This window comes from Xyrauchen texanus, chromosome 11, assembly GCF_025860055.1.
Source record: "Xyrauchen texanus isolate HMW12.3.18 chromosome 11, RBS_HiC_50CHRs, whole genome shotgun sequence".
Classification (NCBI taxonomy): domain Eukaryota; kingdom Metazoa; phylum Chordata; class Actinopteri; order Cypriniformes; family Catostomidae; genus Xyrauchen; species Xyrauchen texanus.
Genome location: NC_068286.1, coordinates 32,984,367 through 33,005,257, shown reverse-complemented (window position 1 = coordinate 33,005,257; position 20,891 = coordinate 32,984,367). Strand labels below are relative to the sequence as shown.

Genomic DNA, 20,891 nt, shown 5'->3' with positions numbered 1-20,891 from the left:
AGCCTCAGCCTGAAAGTTTTCCCTCTTTATTTTCCATTTTTTGGTCTGGTGCCCACTGAAGCAGTGAGAACTCTTACCTGTTTTTATACATTTTAAATCTATTATTGTTGTGAAAATAAAAATAGTTTTGTATTCATATCCACGAATCTCTGTGGTAGCGAACCTGTGTGTCTTATGAAATTTCCCGTTTATAGAAACGGGGTGGCGTAGTCTGCTCTTTATCTTGCTTCATTTTGTACATTTAGTGTAATTTTTGTCCAACCACTGCCCCGCCACACTCGCATCTGCTTCACACTCTCTCCAGCGGCCATTATACTTCCATCTTCGTTGGTGTTGTCCACCCGAAGAAGGATTCCCCTTAGCCTCAGTCTCCAGCCTCTGCCATTCTGCTCTGTTCTCTGGACTGTTATTGTTTTACTGTCTGTACTTCTGCCATTGGTGTTCAATAAACTGTTAAATGTTTCTCCCAGCAAGGAGTGCTTCTCGGCCGCCATGAAGAACAGCTTTCCACCACTAATCAAGGAACTGACTCATCTCTGTGCCTTTTTTCTCAATGTCTCTCACAGGCTGAACTTAACTATGACATCGGCAATCGAGAGCTCTTGGTGGTCAAGCTGAGCAAAGGAACCTTTTGTGGTCTGGACTAACCACAAAAATCTTTAATATATTTGGTCTGTGAAGACGCATAATTCATGACAGGCTTGTTGGGCTATCTTCTTTTGGCGGTTAAATTAAGATCTCTTATCGCCTGGGCTCCAAAAGTGTGTGTGTGTGTGTGTGTGTGTGTGTGTGTGTGTGTGTGTGTGTGTGTGTGTGTGTGTGTGTGTGTGTGTGTGTGTGTGTGTGTGTGTGTGTGTGTGTGTGTGTGTGTGTGTGTGTGTGTGTGTGTGTGTGTGTGTGTGTGTGTTGGTAATCATCACTTTGTGGGGACAAGAATCTGTTTACACAGTCACGTAATGGGGGACCTCTTGCGTTGTGGGGACCAAAAATCAGGTCCCCATAAGGGTAACGCATTTAATTGAATAGAGGAACTATTCTGAAGGTTCTGGGCGGAGTTTTAGCATTGGCCCATAACACATGATCATCAGGTAGTATGCGTGTGTGTAGCGCGAGCTCTGCTGCGCCCCAAACATTTTTGGCTGGTAATGCACTCACTTCTCCACACACACATTTTCCAATTATGGTTGGGTACCGCCCACTTCCGGGTCCTCGTTAGGAAGGAGTTCGACAGCAACTTGAAAATACAAGTATTAAATTGATAACGTTACTTCACACGGAGGACAAAGAAGAAGATTATTTACTGGAGATGCCAACTAAGGATCTGAACTTCTACAGAGGATAAAAGTGAAGCTCAAGGTAAGCACATATATTAAACCAATTAAGTTAGGTTAATTAGATTAGGCAGCGGGCTCAGCTAGTTAATGTTAGTGCTAATTGTTGAGGCTAACGTTAAGTGTGGCCTGACATTTTCTCTGTTTTTCAAATAAGCGATCACATAATCATACAATTTAATGTTAAGGACTTAATTTTAACTGAAAAGTGTCGTCTAGTCTGACTGAGTGCTAATGGAGGGATTCGGTTATTAAGTTTGTTTCTGTCTAGTTTGCGTTAGTGCTGGACGGTGGATTATTTTATAATTTAAATTAAATATATTTTATATATATATATATATATATATATATATATGTGTATGTATATATGTATATGTATATATATATATATATATATGTGTATGTATATATGTGTATGTATATATATATATATATATATATATACATACACACACACACACACACGTTAGCACTTATGTTTGACTGATCAGTAATTGTTTTTACATTTAAATGAACTCATAGGCAACATATACAAGCCACAGATCTTTACTAAAGTGCTTCACAGAGAAATTAAGTAACGTTAGGCTAAAATAAAACAAAAACTGAAATGGAAAGTAGCTTTAAATGAATAAACTTAGTTTTAATTATGACTGTAGTTAAAATAAACTGGGGTTTGTATGGTGAGCTCGTTCAAAAGAGTAACTTAGTTAGGTTAAGGACCAAATTAATAGTTAAATAACTGCCAGGGCTACCTGGGATTTTATAGATGTTGGTTTTGTGAGAGATTAGAGCCTGAGTGAAAATGGTGAGTTGATGCCCGCAAGGCTAGCATTGTGCCAGTCAATAAATCTGATTTTATTATATTGTAGAGTTCAGATTTCTTGTCTTACATTGATACATACAATATCATTGTAATGCAGTAACATTACAATAACATTCTTATCTAGTCTACTTATTGAACATGCTATTTCCGTGTAATTTATTTCACACTATTTTTTTCCTCTATCAGTTTGAAATGCCACCACGAATCAGCCCCCTGAAGGATGCCATGCATCATGTTGTTTCAAAGACTGACAAAACATTCAAATTAGATGTGAAGTATATCAATGCAGTGAAAGGTAAGGTCGTGTGATTTTATCATTCAATATTTACCAAGATATGCATGTCCTAACCATAATCTTATGAGCACATTAGTCAGACCCCTGGTTGCAGCTTATTTTAAATCAGCTGCCAACTGTTGATGACTTTTTTTGTGTATTTGGCATCCTTTATCTATAAGATTTTAATAATTTAAAAAAAAAATTCTGTATTTTGCAGGACGTGGTCTATTTGCAAAGGGTGCCATTTGCAAAGGTGATTTTGTTGTTGAGTACAGGGGAGATATGATAAATGATGCAGAACTGCAGAGGAGAAGAAAACGTTACCACGCATCCTGTGCTGCATTTATGTTTGATTTCAAGTGGCGAGGGAAAACATGGTGGTAAGAAGTCAAGTTATAGCAAAGCTATATTCCTTATGCAAAAAGATAGTAAAAATACACTGATTTGTGGTGGTATATTGTAGTACTTGTAATCATCCTTTTCTCATGGTTTCATATTTAAGTATTGATGCGTCAAGAGAAGATGGATCGTATGGGCGGATCGTTAATGATGACCACAAACATCCAAATTGTAAGATGAAGAAAATTGATGTCAATGGAAAGCCTCACCTTTGTCTGTTTGCCCTGGATGACATTAAAGAAGGAGAAGAAATTGCCTATGATTATGGAGGAGAAAACTACCCATGGAGAACACAAGTATGTTGCAAAGCACACTGTGGACAAAATAGCTCATATTTTTGCAACATGTGTCAAACAAGTTGTTGGTTGAATAGATTATAATTTGATCTATTAGAAATCTATGAATCTAATTTGTCTATTCCAATAAATTATATCCAAATCCCCCACTCCCCCAAAAAAATTATACATTAAAGAATGAGTTGGTACAGTCTTAGGCCAAATCTTTTTCCCCCAAGTTATGTGTGGCATACAATGACCATGTTGCAACTAATGGGTGAAATATAATCACAAAAAACCCAATGATTAACTATGTAAAATGAATGTTTTACTTTCTCAAACCATGTGGTATCTGTTTCAGATTTCTCTCTTGTGTTTCCATGTTCTAATATCTTGTCATTTTGAATGTTGTCTCTTACAGATGACCAGCGCTGCTGTTAATACCAGCACAGCGAGTAACTCTGATCCTTCTCTCCAGTCAGAGACTCAGATGGATGATGAATCTGCTCAAATCAACTCTCCTCAACAGGTACGTTCACATTCATCACTAAAGATTTAGGTTTTTGTCATGGTTTAGTGATTTGTAAGCATATTTTGATGCGTATCTGGTGTAAATTAGTACATTAAACCAACATTAAACATGTTTTACGACATGTGTCCAGTAGATTAGTGGTAGTGGAGTATTTAGGGCCAGTTTTATCCTTCACGAGGATTTTTTTCTGGGTTAATTGTTGCATTAAAATGGACACTCACGACGTCCCCACAACACACTTTCAGTCAGTGTTTGAGTTCAAACCTGTGTTTTGAATTTGATGAAACTGGTCCCCATAAGGAACTATAACGTTGTGTGTGAAAGGTCCCCATGAAGCTGGTTTTAATCCAGATGTGTGTGTGAGCCGCACAGAGTTTGACTGAATTTGATGAAACTGGTCCCCATAAGGAACTATAACGTTGTGTGTGAAAGGTCCCCATGAAGCTGGTTTTAATCCAGATGTGTGTGTGAGCGCGCACAGAGTTTGACTGGACAGGAATACATGTTTTAGATGTAGTTGATTTGTCTCTCATTCTCAAACCATGTGGTATCTGTTTCAGATTTCTCTCTTGTGTTTCCATGTTCTAATATCTTGTCATTTTGAATGTTGTCTCTTACAGATGACCAGCGCTGCTGTTAATACCAGCACAGCGAGTAACTCTGATCCTTCTCTCCAGTCAGAGACTCAGATGGATGATGAATCTGCTCAAATCAACTCTCCTCAACAGGTACGTTCACATTCATCACTAAAGATTTAGGTTTTTGTCATGGTTTAGTGATTTGTAAGCATATTTTGATGCGTATCTGGTGTAAATTAGTACATTAAACAACATTAAACATGTTTTACGACATGTGTCCAGTAGATTAGTGGTAGTGGAGTATTTAGGGCCAGTTTTATCCTTCACGAGGATTTTTTTCTGGGTTAATTGTTGCATTAAAATGGACACTCACGACGTCCCCACAACACACTTTCAGTCAGTGTTTGAGTTCAAACCTGTGTTTTGAATTTGATGAAACTGGTCCCCATAAGGAACTATAACGTTGTGTGTGAAAGGTCCCCATGAAGCTGGTTTTAATCCAGATGTGTGTGTGAGCCTGCACAGAGTTTGACTGAATTTGATGAAACTGGTCCCCATAAGGAACTATAACGTTGTGTGTGAAGGGTCCCCATGAAGCCGGTTTTAATCCAGATGTGTGTGAGCAAGGTTTGTGGGCCAGGAATAATTATTATAATTGTTTTTTTTCTTGCGCTTTTTATTTTTTCATTTCAAATACTATAATAATGTAAAATACTGTTTTCTTTTCTTTTTACAGATTGTGATACAGCTCCGAAATGAAAATGACATTTTAGTACCAAGACTGAGAAGGACTAAAAGTATCATGGTAAGTTCTCAAGTCGCAACAAGAGACTCAGTGGCTATGTTTACATGCACAAGTTGGAGTTTTTCCTCTTTTGCTCCTCTCTTTTAAATGTTAAAATCCTCGATAATTTGAAAGCGAAAGTTAAATGTGCACGGCTGCACGGGCATTCATAATTTGAGTTCATTACTATGGAAGCTCGCTCTGCTCACTCTTTACATATGATTAAGGTGTTTGCATATGAAGGCTTTTCAGTCTGATTGAGCCGTCAGTCTGATTACTAATGGATTATTTGGTTGCATGTAAACGTAATCATTGTCATTTCTAATTGATCAGTTATTTTGCTTAGAGCTGCCATCAACATTTTATTCTCATTATCAATTACTCATTGAAATATAATTTATGTAATTAATATATTCTTATGTGATAAATCATTTTGACTACAAAATATCAAATCAAAAATTTGCATCCCCTTTTAGTATTGTCACGATACTAGAATTTCTTCGATACGATATAACTTGAAAAATATCGATATTCGATACCATTTTCGATACCACGGAGAAAAAAACTGCCACTATATTAAGGGGGTTGACTAGCTTTCATAAGGTCTCTCGCTCTCTCCCTCTCTGCCGTGCGCGCTATCTATGTTATGCGCGCAGTATGTTCTGTCTCGCATGTGAGCTATAGATTCCGGGACATTTGAACTAATTTGCGGGCATCAGGGAGAAGCTATCAATATGTGGGAGACTTCCGGGAGACTTGGGATGTCTGGCTTCATATCAAAAATATTTCCAGATAGCACTCCTGCTGTGTTCTTTATCAACCAAAACTGGTCGCGGAGCCGCATGCACTTGCCATCTTTACATTCACTTCACTTTTGCTATTTAACCAGTGCGAATGAGACGAGTGTGTGTGTGTGTGTGTGTGTGGTGTTTGTCAACGCCTTTGGAGAGAAGTGAAAGTGACAGCTCGGCTAGTATCGATACTTCGGAAATTAGTATTGGTACCGTTCAGATATTTCAGTATCGATATATCGATATTTTTGACAACACTATCCCCTTTACATTAAACCCAAAACCCATCAGATGTCCTTATTTTTGTCAGATCAACTGCCCAAAACGTTTTATTACACTTAAGAACTTTAGTATAACAAACAGTAAGAAGCAGCAAATAATCACATGTAACTTGTAAATTTAAAACAACACAATACTTGAACAGTACATTGATTATCACAATAGTTGCCAATTTATGTCTGTTAATGATCAATTAATTAAATGCAGCAGTTCTACCTATTTCTAATTAACTTTTTAATATTTCTTTTTTTTTTCATTTAAGATGAAAGACATGGATCTTCAAGATTCTGGGGAGCTCTTTGATTCTACACCAGAGAGTTCAGATAATTATGTTCCAGATACCACTTCCGACAGTGACAGTGATGTTAGCCTTACACTGAACCCAACAAAACGTCAGCTTCTTGATGAACTGGATATGAATGAATCTGCCTCTGTAAGCTTCCCTGACTGTGACACAACAACGTCAGACAAAATGCACAGCCTTACATCTAAAGCATCTGGAACAGTAGAAGAGCCCAGTTCAAGTCAGAACACAATAGACTGCGTAGTTGTTAATGCATACCAAAAAAGAGATGGCGGTAGAGTGTATAACAAGAGACATTACTGCTTGTATTGCTCCAAACCTTACGCTAAGATGGCAAGGCATCTAGAAAGTTCACATGCAAATACATCTGATGTGGCTAGAGCTCTAAGCTTTCCAAAAGGTTCAAAAGAGAGAAAAAACAGCTGGATTATATTCGCAACAAAGGGAACTATGCCCACAATGCTGCTGTTATGGAATCAGGAAATGGGGAACTGGTGCCATTTAAACGACCACCTAAAAAAGCACAGGGAGAGGATTTCATGCATTGTGCGTACTGTCAAGGACTTTTTACAAGAAAGGTCCTGTGGCGTCATATGCGTTCTTGTAGACTTCAACCTCAGTCAGTCCCCCCAAACCAGGAAAAACCGTGTTCAGTCCATGTGTACATACACGGGGCCTGTGCCTTCAAACATGACCAAACAACTGTGGGGAGTAATCAGTGCCATGAATCCTGACCCAATCACAGATATAATAAAAAATGACACAGTAATTACTGAAATTGGGCAGCACTTGTTGAACAAAGGAGGGCTATCAGCCAAAAATAAACAGAATGTGCGGGAGAAGATGCGAGAATTGGGAAGGTTGATTCACAAGGCGAGGAGAGTCACCTCTTTAAAAACGATGGAAGATTGTGTAAATCCAAAGAAGTACATGGAGACTGTCAAAGCTGTGAAGTATACGTGTGGGTATGACAGTGAAACGGACAAGTTCATGATTCCATCGCTTGCAAACAAGCTTGGGAATTCCCTGGTTAAAGTGAGCAAACTCTTAAAAGCTCAGGGATTAATCTCAAATGACAAACAGCTTGTTAAGAACGCCAGTGAGTTTCTAGAAGTCCATGAGAACAAGTGGAACGAGATGATCTCAGCTACAGCATTGAGGAACATCAGTGAAGCAAAGTGGAATGTGCCCACTATCATGCCCTTTACTGAAGACGTCCAGAAAATGCATACATATCTCAGTGAAGTGCAAGACAAGTGGTTCAAAACACTCTCTGAAAGTCCCTCTACTAAAGCCTGGATGGAGCTGGCAAAGGTGTGTCTAGCCCAGATGATTCTCTTTAACCGCCGCAGGGAAGGAGAGGTTTCGAGCATGCCTTTGTCTGCATTTCTATCAAGAGACACTTCTGATCCACATGAGGATGTGGACTGGGCACTCTCTGAAGTGGAAAAAAACTCTGCAGACACTTCACAAGGGTTATCACAAGGGGAAAGCGTGGTCGACCAGTTCCAATTCTTCTGACTCCAAAAATGCTATGTGCCTTAGAACTCCTTGTTAAGCAGAGAGAGGCTTGTGGGGTTCTGAAAAACAATCCCTATATGTTTGCAAGACCAGAAGCCATGACACATTTTCGAGGGTCAGACTGCCTCCGTGGCTTTGCTAAGGTGTGTGGCGCAAAGTGTCCCAAGTCACTGACATCTACAAGACTGCGAAAGCATGCCGCAACGCTTTCAACTGTGCTGAATATGACTGACACAGAGATGGACCAGCTGGCAAACTTTCTTGGACACGACATAAGAATCCATCGTGAGTTCTATCGACTCCCTGAGAAGACCCTGCAACTTGCCAAGATCAGCAAAGTTCTAATGGCTCTTGAGCAAGGAAGATTAGCTGAGTTCCATGGCAAGAACTTGGATGAAATTGGGATAGATCCTGATGGTGTGTTGTTTTATTTGACTTTTGTTTGATTTTCTGTTTACCATCTATTCATATACCATGTGTTTTACCATTGCTAAGCTGTACTTTGAACTTCCACAGAAAAAGTTATTGACTGTGATGAGGAAGACGGGAGCATACAAGAGAGACACTGTTCATCTACTGTTGACGGTTTGTATTACTTTCAAAATACACTACTAGATTTTGCAGTTATTCATAGTTTTCAGTCACTTAACTTGTGAAGAAACATCATAGCCAACATTAAAAAAGATTCTTCAGTATGCTGAACAAACGCTTTTTTACTGAAACTGCTCATTGTGTAATGAGTCAAATGCCTCCAAGCTATTCTTCAAAATGTCTTACACTAAACATTTATTCTGGAGTGAATATTTTTTGTGGAGTTTACTACTATAAAAATTATATTTCATAAGAGAAACGAGCAAATTTGTCGTAAAATGCTAGCTGATCCGCTCTCTTCTCGTGTTGGTTGTGTCATGGCACTAAACGAACCATGTCAGATTGAGTATTTAACCATTTTATTTCATGTCTTAGTTTGCTTGAGCTTATGTTTGATTAAATGTCTGCTGTAGTGTTGTCACGATACCAAAATTATGACTTCGATACGATACCAGACTAAAATACCTCGATATCGATACCATGGGGAAAAAACGAAAACAGTAAAAGTAACTGAAAAATATGACAGAACTTACAATTCATTGTTTTATAAATTAATAATAAAAAAAAACTTAACTTTGTTCCTTCAATGCTTTTTTACCATTACCTTTATTAAATAAAAGAATAATAATAATTAGCAAGTGCCAGTGTGTACGTCCTTACAAAGATGTTTGCAACATTGGCATTATTATCAATCATGTTAACATTTGCTAACCTTTCACAATTCTGAACAGGTTGGGATGACCAAAATCTTATTTCATGAAACGAGTTATTTAATATATTTTAAATGTAATTTTATAATTACAATATAGATATTTAATTTAATTCTATTTTTGTTATTTAAAATAAGCAAAAAAGCAAATTACAAACAATAGAGACAAATAAAATAAACAGTGCTTCATTTCTTTTTGAATGCTACTGTTAAATAAACCTAGTACTGTAGCTGAAAAAATTAAGTCTTCACTCTATAAATTAATTATAGACTGATTCTTAATAAATATATACATTTATTCAGTCAAGCATTGGGTGATTGTCTATTTTCTGTTGTTTCATCAACATTAATTACACAGAATATTATGCTGCTGGTCCGGCCCTTTAAAGGGATAGTTCACTTTGAAATTAATTTTTGGTATGTTTTAGCTTACCTCAAGGGCATCCAAGATGTAGGTGTCTTTGTTTCCGCAGTAGTTTAAATTTTGATATTTTTAGGTCAAACCGTTCTTGTCTGTCAGTCATATAATGCAGGTCTATGGTCACTTCCTCAAAGAGCATGCACAGAGAAGTCCAAATTAAACATGATTTAATGACTCGTAAATGTAAGTACACATTGATGGCCTAAGACACGAAACGAGCAGTTTGTGTGAGAAAACGAACACTATTTATATCGTTTTTACCTCTTGTAAACACAGCCACGTCCAAGTGATCTGAAGGCACGGGCACTTCGGTCTTTTCCGGCAAAGCGCCGAATGCGCCGAAGTGATCTCTCGTGCGTGTACATCACTCATACAATTGTTTTATTTTTTATTTTTTTAATTGTTTTCTTTTACGACGGTTTAAACATCCCAGATAAGCGCAAATTAGTACCATTTTAATTAGCCGTCTTACCTACAATCTCTGTTCTGTGTAAACAATGAGTGACGTACCTGCCGCGAGAGATCCCTTCCGCGCTTGCCGGAAAAGACCGAGCGCCACGCCCTCAGGCAATACGTTCTTTGCCTCAGATCACTTGGACGTGGCTGTGTTTACAAGAGGTAAAAACGATATAAATAGTGTTCGTTTTCTCACACAAACTGCTCGTTTCGTGTCTTAGGCCATCAATGTGTACTTACATTTACGAGTCATTAAATCATGTTTAATTTGGACTTCTCTGCATGCTCTTTGAGGAAGTGACCATAGACCTGCATTATATGACTGACAGACAAGAACGGTTTGACATAAAAATATCAAAATTGAAACTACTGCGGAAACAAAGACACCTTGACACCCAGGGATGCCCTTGAGGTAAGCTAAAACAAACCAAAAATTAATTTCAAAGTGAACTATCCCTTTAAGACCTGCACGTAGGTTTCCTAATGGAACACATACGATTTATATTTACAAACGGTTTACATTCACTAAAGACATACCTGACTGTGTTTACGTGAATACTTGCCAGAACGTACATTTTTACCTAGAATTTTGATTATTCAATCCAAATAATCCACGAAAGAGAACTGAAGTGGCAATGACATGCTGTGTGAAAGGCGTGTGTGTTTGTGCGCTCTTCAGGTCTGAGTCCGGCAGCGCGAGCATGTCCCGCGCTTTATTTTCTCATCATGCATATTTCGCTGTGCGTATATATTTTACTGTTCTGATTTCATTCATTAGTGAATGTAAACAGTGGAAGCAGAGCTCTGCACACACGTCCTGACTCCGACTGTCACACATCGACGCAAAATAAAGAAATACTGCTCTTATTATTTAGAGTGCTGTCACTCTTAAAGTACCGGTACTAATAAAATTTCATATCGTACCGATTTTAATAGCTGGGTATCGCGATACCTTTCTAGTATCGGTATATCGTGCAACTCTAGTCTGCTGGAAAGATGCAGTTCAATTATACTTGCAATAATGAAGAATTGCACAGGATTAGGGTTTATTGTACTTTAATGATTTTAAATAATTAGTGCATAAGTGTAATAAATAACATAGTGTATTGTCTGTTGGAAACTTTTCCTTTGTCGAAGCAGAGACAAGGAGACATTGGGATATCTTTCAAGCAGGATTCTTTGAGAACTCGCTGTGCATCGCTGTAGTCATCCCAGTCTAGTCTAACTAAGGCAGTGTACCTTGTAGTTTATATACCTTTCAAGGGGAGGGATTTACATAGAGGTGGAGACACTCTGAAACAAAGCATGTAAATGAAGTACGGAAGTCTGCTCGTTACGGAAATTCCCCAGCCCTGATCTCATCAGCATAGCAGTGTGATTCAGATGCATAGGTGATAATCCACTCAGCCTGACTATTTAACGACTGGAACAGGGGCTCCTAGAGTCATATAAAGACAAAGGCTCAATCCCAATTCATCCCTTGCCCCTACCCCTTGTTTTCGAGTGTACACCATGGCCCTTAAAACAGAGTTACAAGGGCCAAGGGGTTGAAATATTCCCCTACAAAATGGAACAACCCTTCATGAACCCGACACGTCATCAGTCGTCCTTCATGAACCCGACACGTCATCAGTCGTCCTTCATGAACCCGACACGTCATCAGTCGTCCTTCATGAACCCGACACGTCATCAGTCGTCCTTCATGAACCCGATACGTCATCAGTCGTCGGCGATGGCTCTGACGTTACAGAGTTTTTACAGGATTTCTACATGACAACGACTGACAATCAGCGCAGCTTCTCTTAACTTTGAGGAAACATGATGATATAACATTCATTATAACATTCCTTCCTCGAAATGTATGTCTTTTCTGTTTCGGAAAGGTAATTTATTATACAATTTCTTCATTTAAATGACTCTATTATTATCATAAGAGTAAATAAAGTGCATGGTGGTGTCATCTGGGGCTAAATTTAAATGTTTAACCGTTTGTGAAGCATCTCGCCGGTGATTCGCGATGCATTCTGTGAACTTTCTCGTAGCCCTCCGTTTGGAGTGTGCCTCTGAAAAGGGCTATGTAGCCCTACCCCTTCAGCCCTACCCCTCGATCTCAACAAGACTGGGACACCCTACCCCTAGACGTGAACGTGCAAAACGGAGGGGTAGGGCCAAGGGGTGAATTGGGATTGAGCCAAAGAGTGAGTCTCAGTAATCTGACTCATTTAACCTACAATAGAGAGAAACAGGACTGGCAGGAATCTCTTGCTGGAAAACTCTGATATAATCATCATTTATAACTCAAATGCAAAATTCAGTCTACTAAACTTTCTCAGTTTATATACTATTGTATTGGAACCTAAATTAAACATTTAATAAATTTGTAACACAACAATTGTCAGCATTCTATAGTACATTTAAAGTGTATATCTTTCTGAAAAAGTTTAACTTTGATTATTTTCCATAGAACCATCTTCAGAGGTGGCACTTCCTCCTACCGAGAGGAATGACATGCCGCCACCACCCAAGAGACCACGCAGACCACCATCAGATGAAGAGATGCCTTCAGGAGCCAGTGCTGTGAGGCCTTCTTCCAAAGGTGAACTCTTTACACATTTCTAAGACTAAATTAGACAATTTAGGAGCACTTTGATACCCCGATCTCAGACCAGATCACTAAATGCTGATTTTGTTTTTCGCTGTTTCCCTTTTTGATACGTTTCCACCAAAACTTTAGCGATTTGAACACTTTGCAACTAAATTGTTCCTCTACACATGAATTTCAATATCATAATGCTCAGGAACCCATCTGTGGTTGTTTAGAGGGTTACTTGGTTGATGCTAGAATCTACTAGGTGCTTTGTGGCACTAGTAGGAACTGTAGCTGTTCTAATAATTGAAATATCAGGAATAACTATCTGGCGAGCTCCGGAGAGGGCGGCGCGTCTTGGACGGTGAGAGCGGCGAGAAGTTGAAATCAGGTCAACTTTATGGTAATGAGCAATGACGTGGTTCAGCGGCAACCAATCGGAATGTAGAAGTGCTTCGTTTGAGAGGATTCCAGAGAATGCAGTCAAGTTACTTTTAGGTTCCGACCACATTATTTCCCAAGCAAAATAGAGGAGAGATTGATTAATTGAATTTGATAAGAAGGCACGCAACACTATTTATAGGCAAAGTTTTTGCGCTAGAGCACTTGTTTTTCAGCGGGAATGCAAATTAGAATAGCACTTAACCATGAACACAAAAGCCACACCACACAAATGGCTTTTAATTGGTTTATTTCATTAGCAAACATGTCACTATAATTAAGTTCTTTCCATTGATCAATTTTCTGCAAAAATAACTACTGACGTGCTTGTTTGCTTTGCGGCCCCTTTAAATAAAGTTTTAAAAAAGACCAAGTATTCGATCTACATCAGAGTGTCCACGAATCTTTCCACGGCGTCGCTGGCAGGGCGGCGAGAGCGGCGGCGGTGTGAACGTAGGGTATCTCCTGGAGAAGTTTGAGTGGATAGATGCATAAAAATTACTTGCAGCCAAGACATTGATCCTAATATATTTTCCTTTTCCCCAATGATCATTTCAGGCCAAGTGACAATGTAAAAATCACTGTTTGATTGACAGTGTAATTCTATTTATAGATAGTGCAAATAATTTCTCTTGCAATATAGATGCTGACTAAAGATTTTTCTAGTTGACTAAGTTTAAAATGAATGACTACTAATCACATTTTTATACTAATAAGCCTTAACTAATAATAATGAGCCTTTAATTGCCTATATAATATAAAGCCTAATCAGCGCTCAAGCGCACACATAAAGCTCCACAGCGCACCGGCAAACATTGAACCATCATTACTAAACATTGTAATAATTTATTGGTAATGTTTTGGGCTGCAGAGATTAAGTCAACGATGCTGACTCATCTCCACAGTGATGCGCATATATGCACGTTTCATACGGATTACATAATCTGAGAATATTTATTTTACACTTGAATTGGTTCCTTTAAAAGCAGACATTTCAAGCTTTCTATAGATATATTTATCGTGTGTGAGGTGAGTATATGCTGAGTTTCGGCTCATTTCTGTGACGCTCAAGTTTACTGAGACAGCAGAAAGCACATCCTGATTGTTTTCATTATTTTACAAAAGCAAAACATTTTGTAGTTATTGAGTTTACAGAAATAATAGAAAATGAAATTTGACCCTTTACAGTTTGCATTACTCTTATCTATATGAATAAAAGGACAAGAGTATTGTAAGTAAAATGATGGCGCCGGCGCCTGTATGTACTGCAGTAAAGCGTCTCTCCACACACACACACAGATATGAGTCTAATAATAACACATTTATCAGGTTCACATTAGAGTGAGCGACTTGTAAGGTTAATACTACTCGCATGTTTCAAGTGATAAGCCATATTTAAGGTCAATGACTGATAGGCGAATGTTTGGATTTCCTGCCGACTGCCGTTATTGATCTGTCCGTCACAGCCTGCATGATTTCCTGCGGGGGGTTTTCCTGCGACTAACCGACTAATAAAATCGTGGTTAACTATTAGAGGGCAGACCTAATAAATACTGATAATAGGATTTAGAACTTTGGATTGGAATTCCAGTACACACACTTTCTCATTTCAATAGTTTTTTCTGTCCACTTTTAGGTAAAAGTACCCAGAAGACACCCTGGCAGCAGACAGAGGTGCAGGCGGTTGAAAGGCACATGCAGCGATTCATCACATCGCTCACTGTACCAGCAAAGAGCGACTGTGAGAAATGTTTGAAAGCTGAACCAGGAGCGCTGAAGAACCGCGATTGGAAGACTGTAAAATTTTACATTTATAATCGTATTACAGCTTACAAAAAGAAATTGCAGTGCAAATAATAATAATGTTAAGATCCAACTCTGTCATGGCAGGTTTTGTTCAAGATGTTAAAAGGTTAAAGATGTTTTTGGGTTTACTAACCCTTTAAAACTACAGAAACACGTGTAGGCTATAGAATAACTTTATTTGAAATGTTTTATGATGACCACCAGTCGGAAAGCATTGGTCGAACAAAGTTATTTTATGGTTGTAGTTTGTTTAAATCCACATGTATGTGAAAGCATGTGTGAAAGTTATATATATGTTTTTTTTTTTATACTTTTAATATCAGGACTTTGTTTTGAGGTATGACTCCATTTGAGTTATTTTGTTAAGTTGAACTCAATAAAAGTTGAATTCAGCAATTGTAATGTAAATTAATGTATTGAAGCTCAATTAGTAGTAGATTTTTTTAAATGCGTATCAGGTGAATGAGTAGCAGCTGATGCTGGGAGGTTGACTGAAAAATTACAATTATAGAAAGAATAGTTTGAAGTGGAAAGGTTTGAATGTTTGACTTGTGGTTATGAAATGGGTTGGAAAATATCCAGAAAATAATTCACTACTTGCATGCAGTCCTCCATTCACATACAATCCACATCTATCACACTACTATTCCAATCAAACGTAGGAACAATCCATCGATCCAAACAAATATTCTGCATGTTGAGGAGATGATTACAAGCACAACACTAGGGCCTGGTTTCACAGACAGGATTTAGATTAAACCAGGATTAGGCCTTTAGTTCAATTAGAACATTTAAGTAGCTTTTTTTTAACGTTTCTTAGAAATAAACATTACTGGTGTGCGTCTTGAGACAAAACAATGGTACTTGGACACAATGGACTTAATTTAAGATGTGCTTTCAGTTAAAACGGCTTAAACACGGACTTTAGTCTGAGACTATCTTAAGCCAGGTCTGTGAAACCAGCCATAGGTATTCTATGCAAGAGTGAAGCTTTGCATCACTGGCACCATTTGCAGGCCTCACTATCTCTCCACATTAACTAATCGAAGTTTTGTACCAATGTATATTTTAATTCTACTTGGTTGTAGATTCAACCCATTTTTAAGGGCAAATGGACAAATGCAATCTGAGGATTTACTTTATATAAATGCTTATTATTTGTCAAATATTGATAGAACAATAAGTATATCTAGGTCCCCACAAATCAAATGGGAGGCTGTGTGAATTATGCAAATTAGGTCCCCACAAATCAAATGGGAGGTTGTGTGAATTATGCAAATATTATGCAAAGTAGGTCCCTATAAGACATGTCCACTCGATGTTTCAAAGGTCCCCATTGCACATGGTCAAATCATTACTTCATCAATTCAGATATTTGAAGGCGTGTATAAGTTATCAATGCTATGGTAAGTATCCCTAATTTTTTTTATACCTCTAGAACCTTTAGAAAGGGTGGTCCCCACAGGTGATGGTCATAAAGTTGGTCCCCATCCAACATGGAAACCAGTGTGTGTGTGTGTGTGTGTGTGTGTGTGTGTGTGTGTGTTTCCAACATTCTTTTGAATGTCCATGTACTAAAATTAAATATTTCATGCCATGAGTGTACCTTCATTTACTATTACCATTATTTTGAATGGCCATGGAGAATGAAGCAATAAGATAATTTTACCTGGTCGCAGAAAGTAGTCTGTTAATTTACCTGATGGACTTTGACCTTTTGCTGACACTTTATGCTTCGCAGAGCTAATGTGTGCTTCTAAATCACTTGCACCATTATTAGCAACTGACACATACGCAAGTGCCAGCTTTGTCATATATTCTGTTTCCCATGGATCTCGACCTGGACGAGAAGCATATTAACTCTAGTGAGTTAATATGCAGAATTCTTATGATGAAATTCATGTCAGGTCAGGGTTTCTTGTCACTGCTCTTCTACTCAAATAGCTTATTTTTAGTTTTTTGTGTGTGATCATGCAGGTACTTGTCTGGAGCACAAGAAGAGTAACAATTAATTAGCAGTGCATTCAAGATGTATATTTTGCCAGTAAGCATCTTGTTTTCTGTAGAATGTCTTTGGAAATCCCTTTTCTTAAAGTTTAAACTTCGACATGAAAGGGTTTTAATAAATAAAATAATGTTGTTAGTTTAGGAGGGTATTAACTGTATTTACAAACAGGTCATATCTAAAATGTGTAAAGCAATGACACGTGATTATACCAGAAACAAACATTTAATTTAGAATAAAGAAAAAATAAAACGAAAGTCATAAAAGTAGTTTTCCAGAAACAACAAATCATAAAAACATTTTATAACTATATACAATGACATTAGTTCCTGGGTCTCTTCCTTTTTGGCTGCACAGGCATTGGTTCCCCACTGATGTCAACTTTAAATATGAGGAACACGTCTCTCTACAGAAGGTCCACAGAAGATCTCTGTGATTCTGAATTGACCATCAGGCTGTAAGTTGGTGATCAGGGTGAGACCAGTCCAGTGCATCCCATAAACACTGCTTTATCTTCCACCGCCGTGACAGGTTGTAGCTTTGGAGGCGTCAAGGTGAGGTACCAACCAATGGATTGATAGATGTTCTTATACTCTCTTATAGTGTGACCCAGCATCAGCAGCGGCCGGCTCATGGAGATTAAGACATACAGTATTAATAAATACATTAAAATTGTGCCATTTTGATTTAATGTGCTGAGTAACATTATTTTCCCCACCGTGTCCGATATTAAAGTCAGTGCAACACTTTGCAAAAGGTGCATTGTCGATATGGCTTTGAGAATTTAAATTAAATTCTTACATCCAGTTGTTGTTAAATTTACATGTATATTTTGTTCTTTTCACTGTAGCACCACCTGAGTCTTCTCCTCCATCTACTCTGATGCTTGATTCAACTTCCCACGTCTACTACCTGTGCAGATATCAACAGTGATACTGGGTTGTAGGTTGAGGCTACAAATGTGTTGAAATGTGTGATGTGTTTCATAAAAGATCTGTCAAATGGACAACCTTGGAATAATATATTGATGGAATATCACCACAGGGAGGTGGTGGCTCAGTGGTTGAGTCTCTGGGTTACTGACTGAAAGGTTGGGGGTTCAAGCGCCAGCACCGTCAAGATACCACTGTTGGGTCCTTGAGCAAAGCCTTTGACCCTATCTGCTCCAGGGGCGCTGTTTCATGGCTGTGCTCTGACCCCAGCTTAGTTGGGATATGTGAAAACAACTGCATTTAATTGCCTCTGTACCTGTACACTGTTGTGATTATTCCATGGCCATATTTGGGTCATACAAATTACAGGAGTTATCTGGGAGAAATAACAAAACGGGAGGAGGGTGGGAGATGGGTGTGAAATACAGGATACTCCTGGGAAATTGGGAGTGTTGACAATAGAATATGCAATAGAATAATTAGATGAATTTGATTGTAAACAAATTGAAGCCCTGTTAATTTGAATGTAAACAACATGGTTCTGTGATAACTTTTTGCTAAATTACATTACATTTAGACTTCTTAAATGTGTTAAAGCTGATTGCACTCCCTATTTCTTTATTATTGTTCTTTTTATTCTATCAGTTTTTACTATACTGTTTTGAAAGCCCAAAGTCTGGGCTAATTATGTGTATATATATATAAATCTTAACTGAAATCATTTTTATTGGTATAGTGCATTTCACAATACAAATAATTTTAAAGCAGCTTTACAGAAAAAAATATGCCGTAATTCCTCATTTTTTAAATATCTTAAAGTCTACATTGTCTTAATGTTTTGCCTTTAGGCCCCCATTGAGCAACCCAAAGGCAACTGTGGCAAGGAACAAAAAACTCCATAAGATGTTATTGAAAAAAATAAAATAAAAGCAACGGTAATACTTTTCATAATTATGATCATAATTCCTAATAAGACAAAAGGACAATTCATCTACATGTGCGCTACACACCATTTTTATTTACATATCAAAAATGATCCTCAATAAAAAGGTATCTGCCAAAGAGAAGACAATATGTGTTTTTTTTGTTTGTTTTTTTTGTGTGTGTTTTTTTTCAAGGCTATATATTCATACAAAATGATTGTCATAAAGCCAAAATCATTTAAAAACTCTAAAATTTTTCTCAATCTAGTGCTGGCTAATATTAAATACTGAGAGATCATTGCTATTGAGCACACAATATTTAATCCTAATCTTTGGTAAGGCTGTCTGAATGTGAGAGTGTACTATTCCAAAGCTAGTTACAAAATTATTTGAGTTCTAGTATGTAATTTTGACGATTTTCAAGATAATTAGGCAGTGAAAAAATGTATGTCCAGCCAGCATGTTAATGTTAATTATATACACCAGTGAGCAAAGACACAAATTGAAACCCACAGAGGAGAGTGATATTATCAGGCTGGTGATAATTTTCATCCATCCATCCATCTATCTTGTGTATATATAGGTGCATGTTTTAAGCAATGTTATATAACAGACATTTAGCCTAGGTAGAAACATGTAGACAAGAAAAAGCCATGAGGACAAAGGCTGAGAAAGATGTTTTAATGTCATTCTAAACCCATTTTAACACACAAGTGTGTGTTGCAATTCCATGGCAATGCATGCACACAAACAGTGTGTATTGAAACACCCACAAACACCAACACTCATACATACATATTTATTTGTATTTGTTTAATAGTTGCACGAGGCTTGAGGAAAGACATTTTAAGGAAATATATTTCTCCCTCCCTCTCACTCCAGCTAATTTGAGATTAAAGAGTTAAAACTGAAATTTGCCCCTCTTCCCCATCTTGCCTTCAGCCTGGTATGGAGTCCAGCCAACACAATAACAATAGAATAAAGGGAAAAGATCTTCTGTGGGCACTACTGAAATTGTATAAACAGATTACTTTGGGAGCCTGGGCAGCCTATCAATAGGGATGCTGATTACAATAAGCCACCAGATACTCATACCACACATTATTTACCTTCTGTGTCTGCTTCAAAAGTATTAGAAATCTATGGTGTAAATGGCCGATTAATGCATCTTATCCTTTTGTGCAAAAAAATGAGTGGCATAAAAAAGGGAAAATCTGCATGTACTTTTGAGCTATTTAATTTCCTTTTGATGGGTATTAAAATACTACATGCTCTGTAATAATTATGACCTACCGCTAAGTTAATTTATTTTTAACATGAACTAGAGATGTGGAACAATTTTCTATGTGGGACATGGGGTATAATCTATTGTCAATATGTCTTTGTAATTAGATCAATATTAGACATGTACTATGGCATAAGGCTGGTTAGGAACATTATTAGTTGAACAAGAAGTGTCACTGGGCTCCCAACCAAGTCACTTTTCATCTGTTCTAGTAAGTGATATGACCAGACAAAAGACTTCCATACTGTGGCTCATTTTAGTAAGCATTTAATCATTTTGTAGATGCTTTTATCTAAAACAACTTAAAGGCTGTTCAGACCAAATGTGCACTTACACAACAAATTGAAACAAAGAGCAGGTTTCTCGAGGTGCACTAAAATTTGCGGATAAAATTGCCTTGGTTTTGCTAAATGTACACCTCTCACCCACACTGGAATGGTGTTTTCCTCCACCATAGATAAAGACTTTCATATCTAGTACAGAATACTTTGGAAAACTTTGACATTAGGAAACTTAACATGTTCAACAGAATACGTATTAGTGTGGATGTGTCCAATAAAATTGTAGGATTTCGTACATCTTGGCTCGTACCAAGTTAATCGACAGAGACCCCATTTACACCTGATATTAAGATGCATTTTTGGTGATAAATCAAATGTGGTCAGCACTAAATACAGGTCTAAATGGGGTTGTGAAGGGATTAATGGAAAGGAGGAGGCAAGAACCAGCTTGACAATATAAATAATATTTTAATGAAGAAATTAACCATAAAGACAAACACACAAAGGAGTCGGACAGCTGCCCGTAAATCTCTCTCTCTCGCACTGCAGCTACTAGTCGG

General features: G+C 37.7%; 2 protein-coding genes across 2 annotated transcripts; both read left to right on the top strand.

Annotated features, from left to right (window-relative positions):
• The first annotated feature begins 1,228 nt into the window (after positions 1 to 1,228).
• LOC127651348 (uncharacterized) lies at positions 1,229 to 7,894 on the top strand. The gene is made up of 8 exons (XM_052137123.1): positions 1,229 to 1,356; positions 2,341 to 2,449; positions 2,649 to 2,811; positions 2,934 to 3,126; positions 3,527 to 3,634; positions 4,258 to 4,365; positions 4,952 to 5,020; positions 6,332 to 7,894. The coding sequence occupies exons 2-8, from the start codon at positions 2,347 to 2,349 to the stop codon at positions 7,892 to 7,894; spliced, it is 2,307 nt and encodes a 768-aa protein (XP_051993083.1). The 5' UTR covers positions 1,229 to 1,356; positions 2,341 to 2,346.
• Positions 7,081 to 15,543, top strand: LOC127651921 (uncharacterized). Its single transcript, XM_052137986.1, has 4 exons — positions 7,081 to 8,311; positions 8,411 to 8,479; positions 12,536 to 12,667; positions 14,736 to 15,543. The coding sequence occupies exons 1-4, from the start codon at positions 7,903 to 7,905 to the stop codon at positions 14,954 to 14,956; spliced, it is 831 nt and encodes a 276-aa protein (XP_051993946.1). The 5' UTR covers positions 7,081 to 7,902; the 3' UTR covers positions 14,957 to 15,543.
• Positions 15,544 to 20,891: the final 5,348 nt, after the last annotated feature.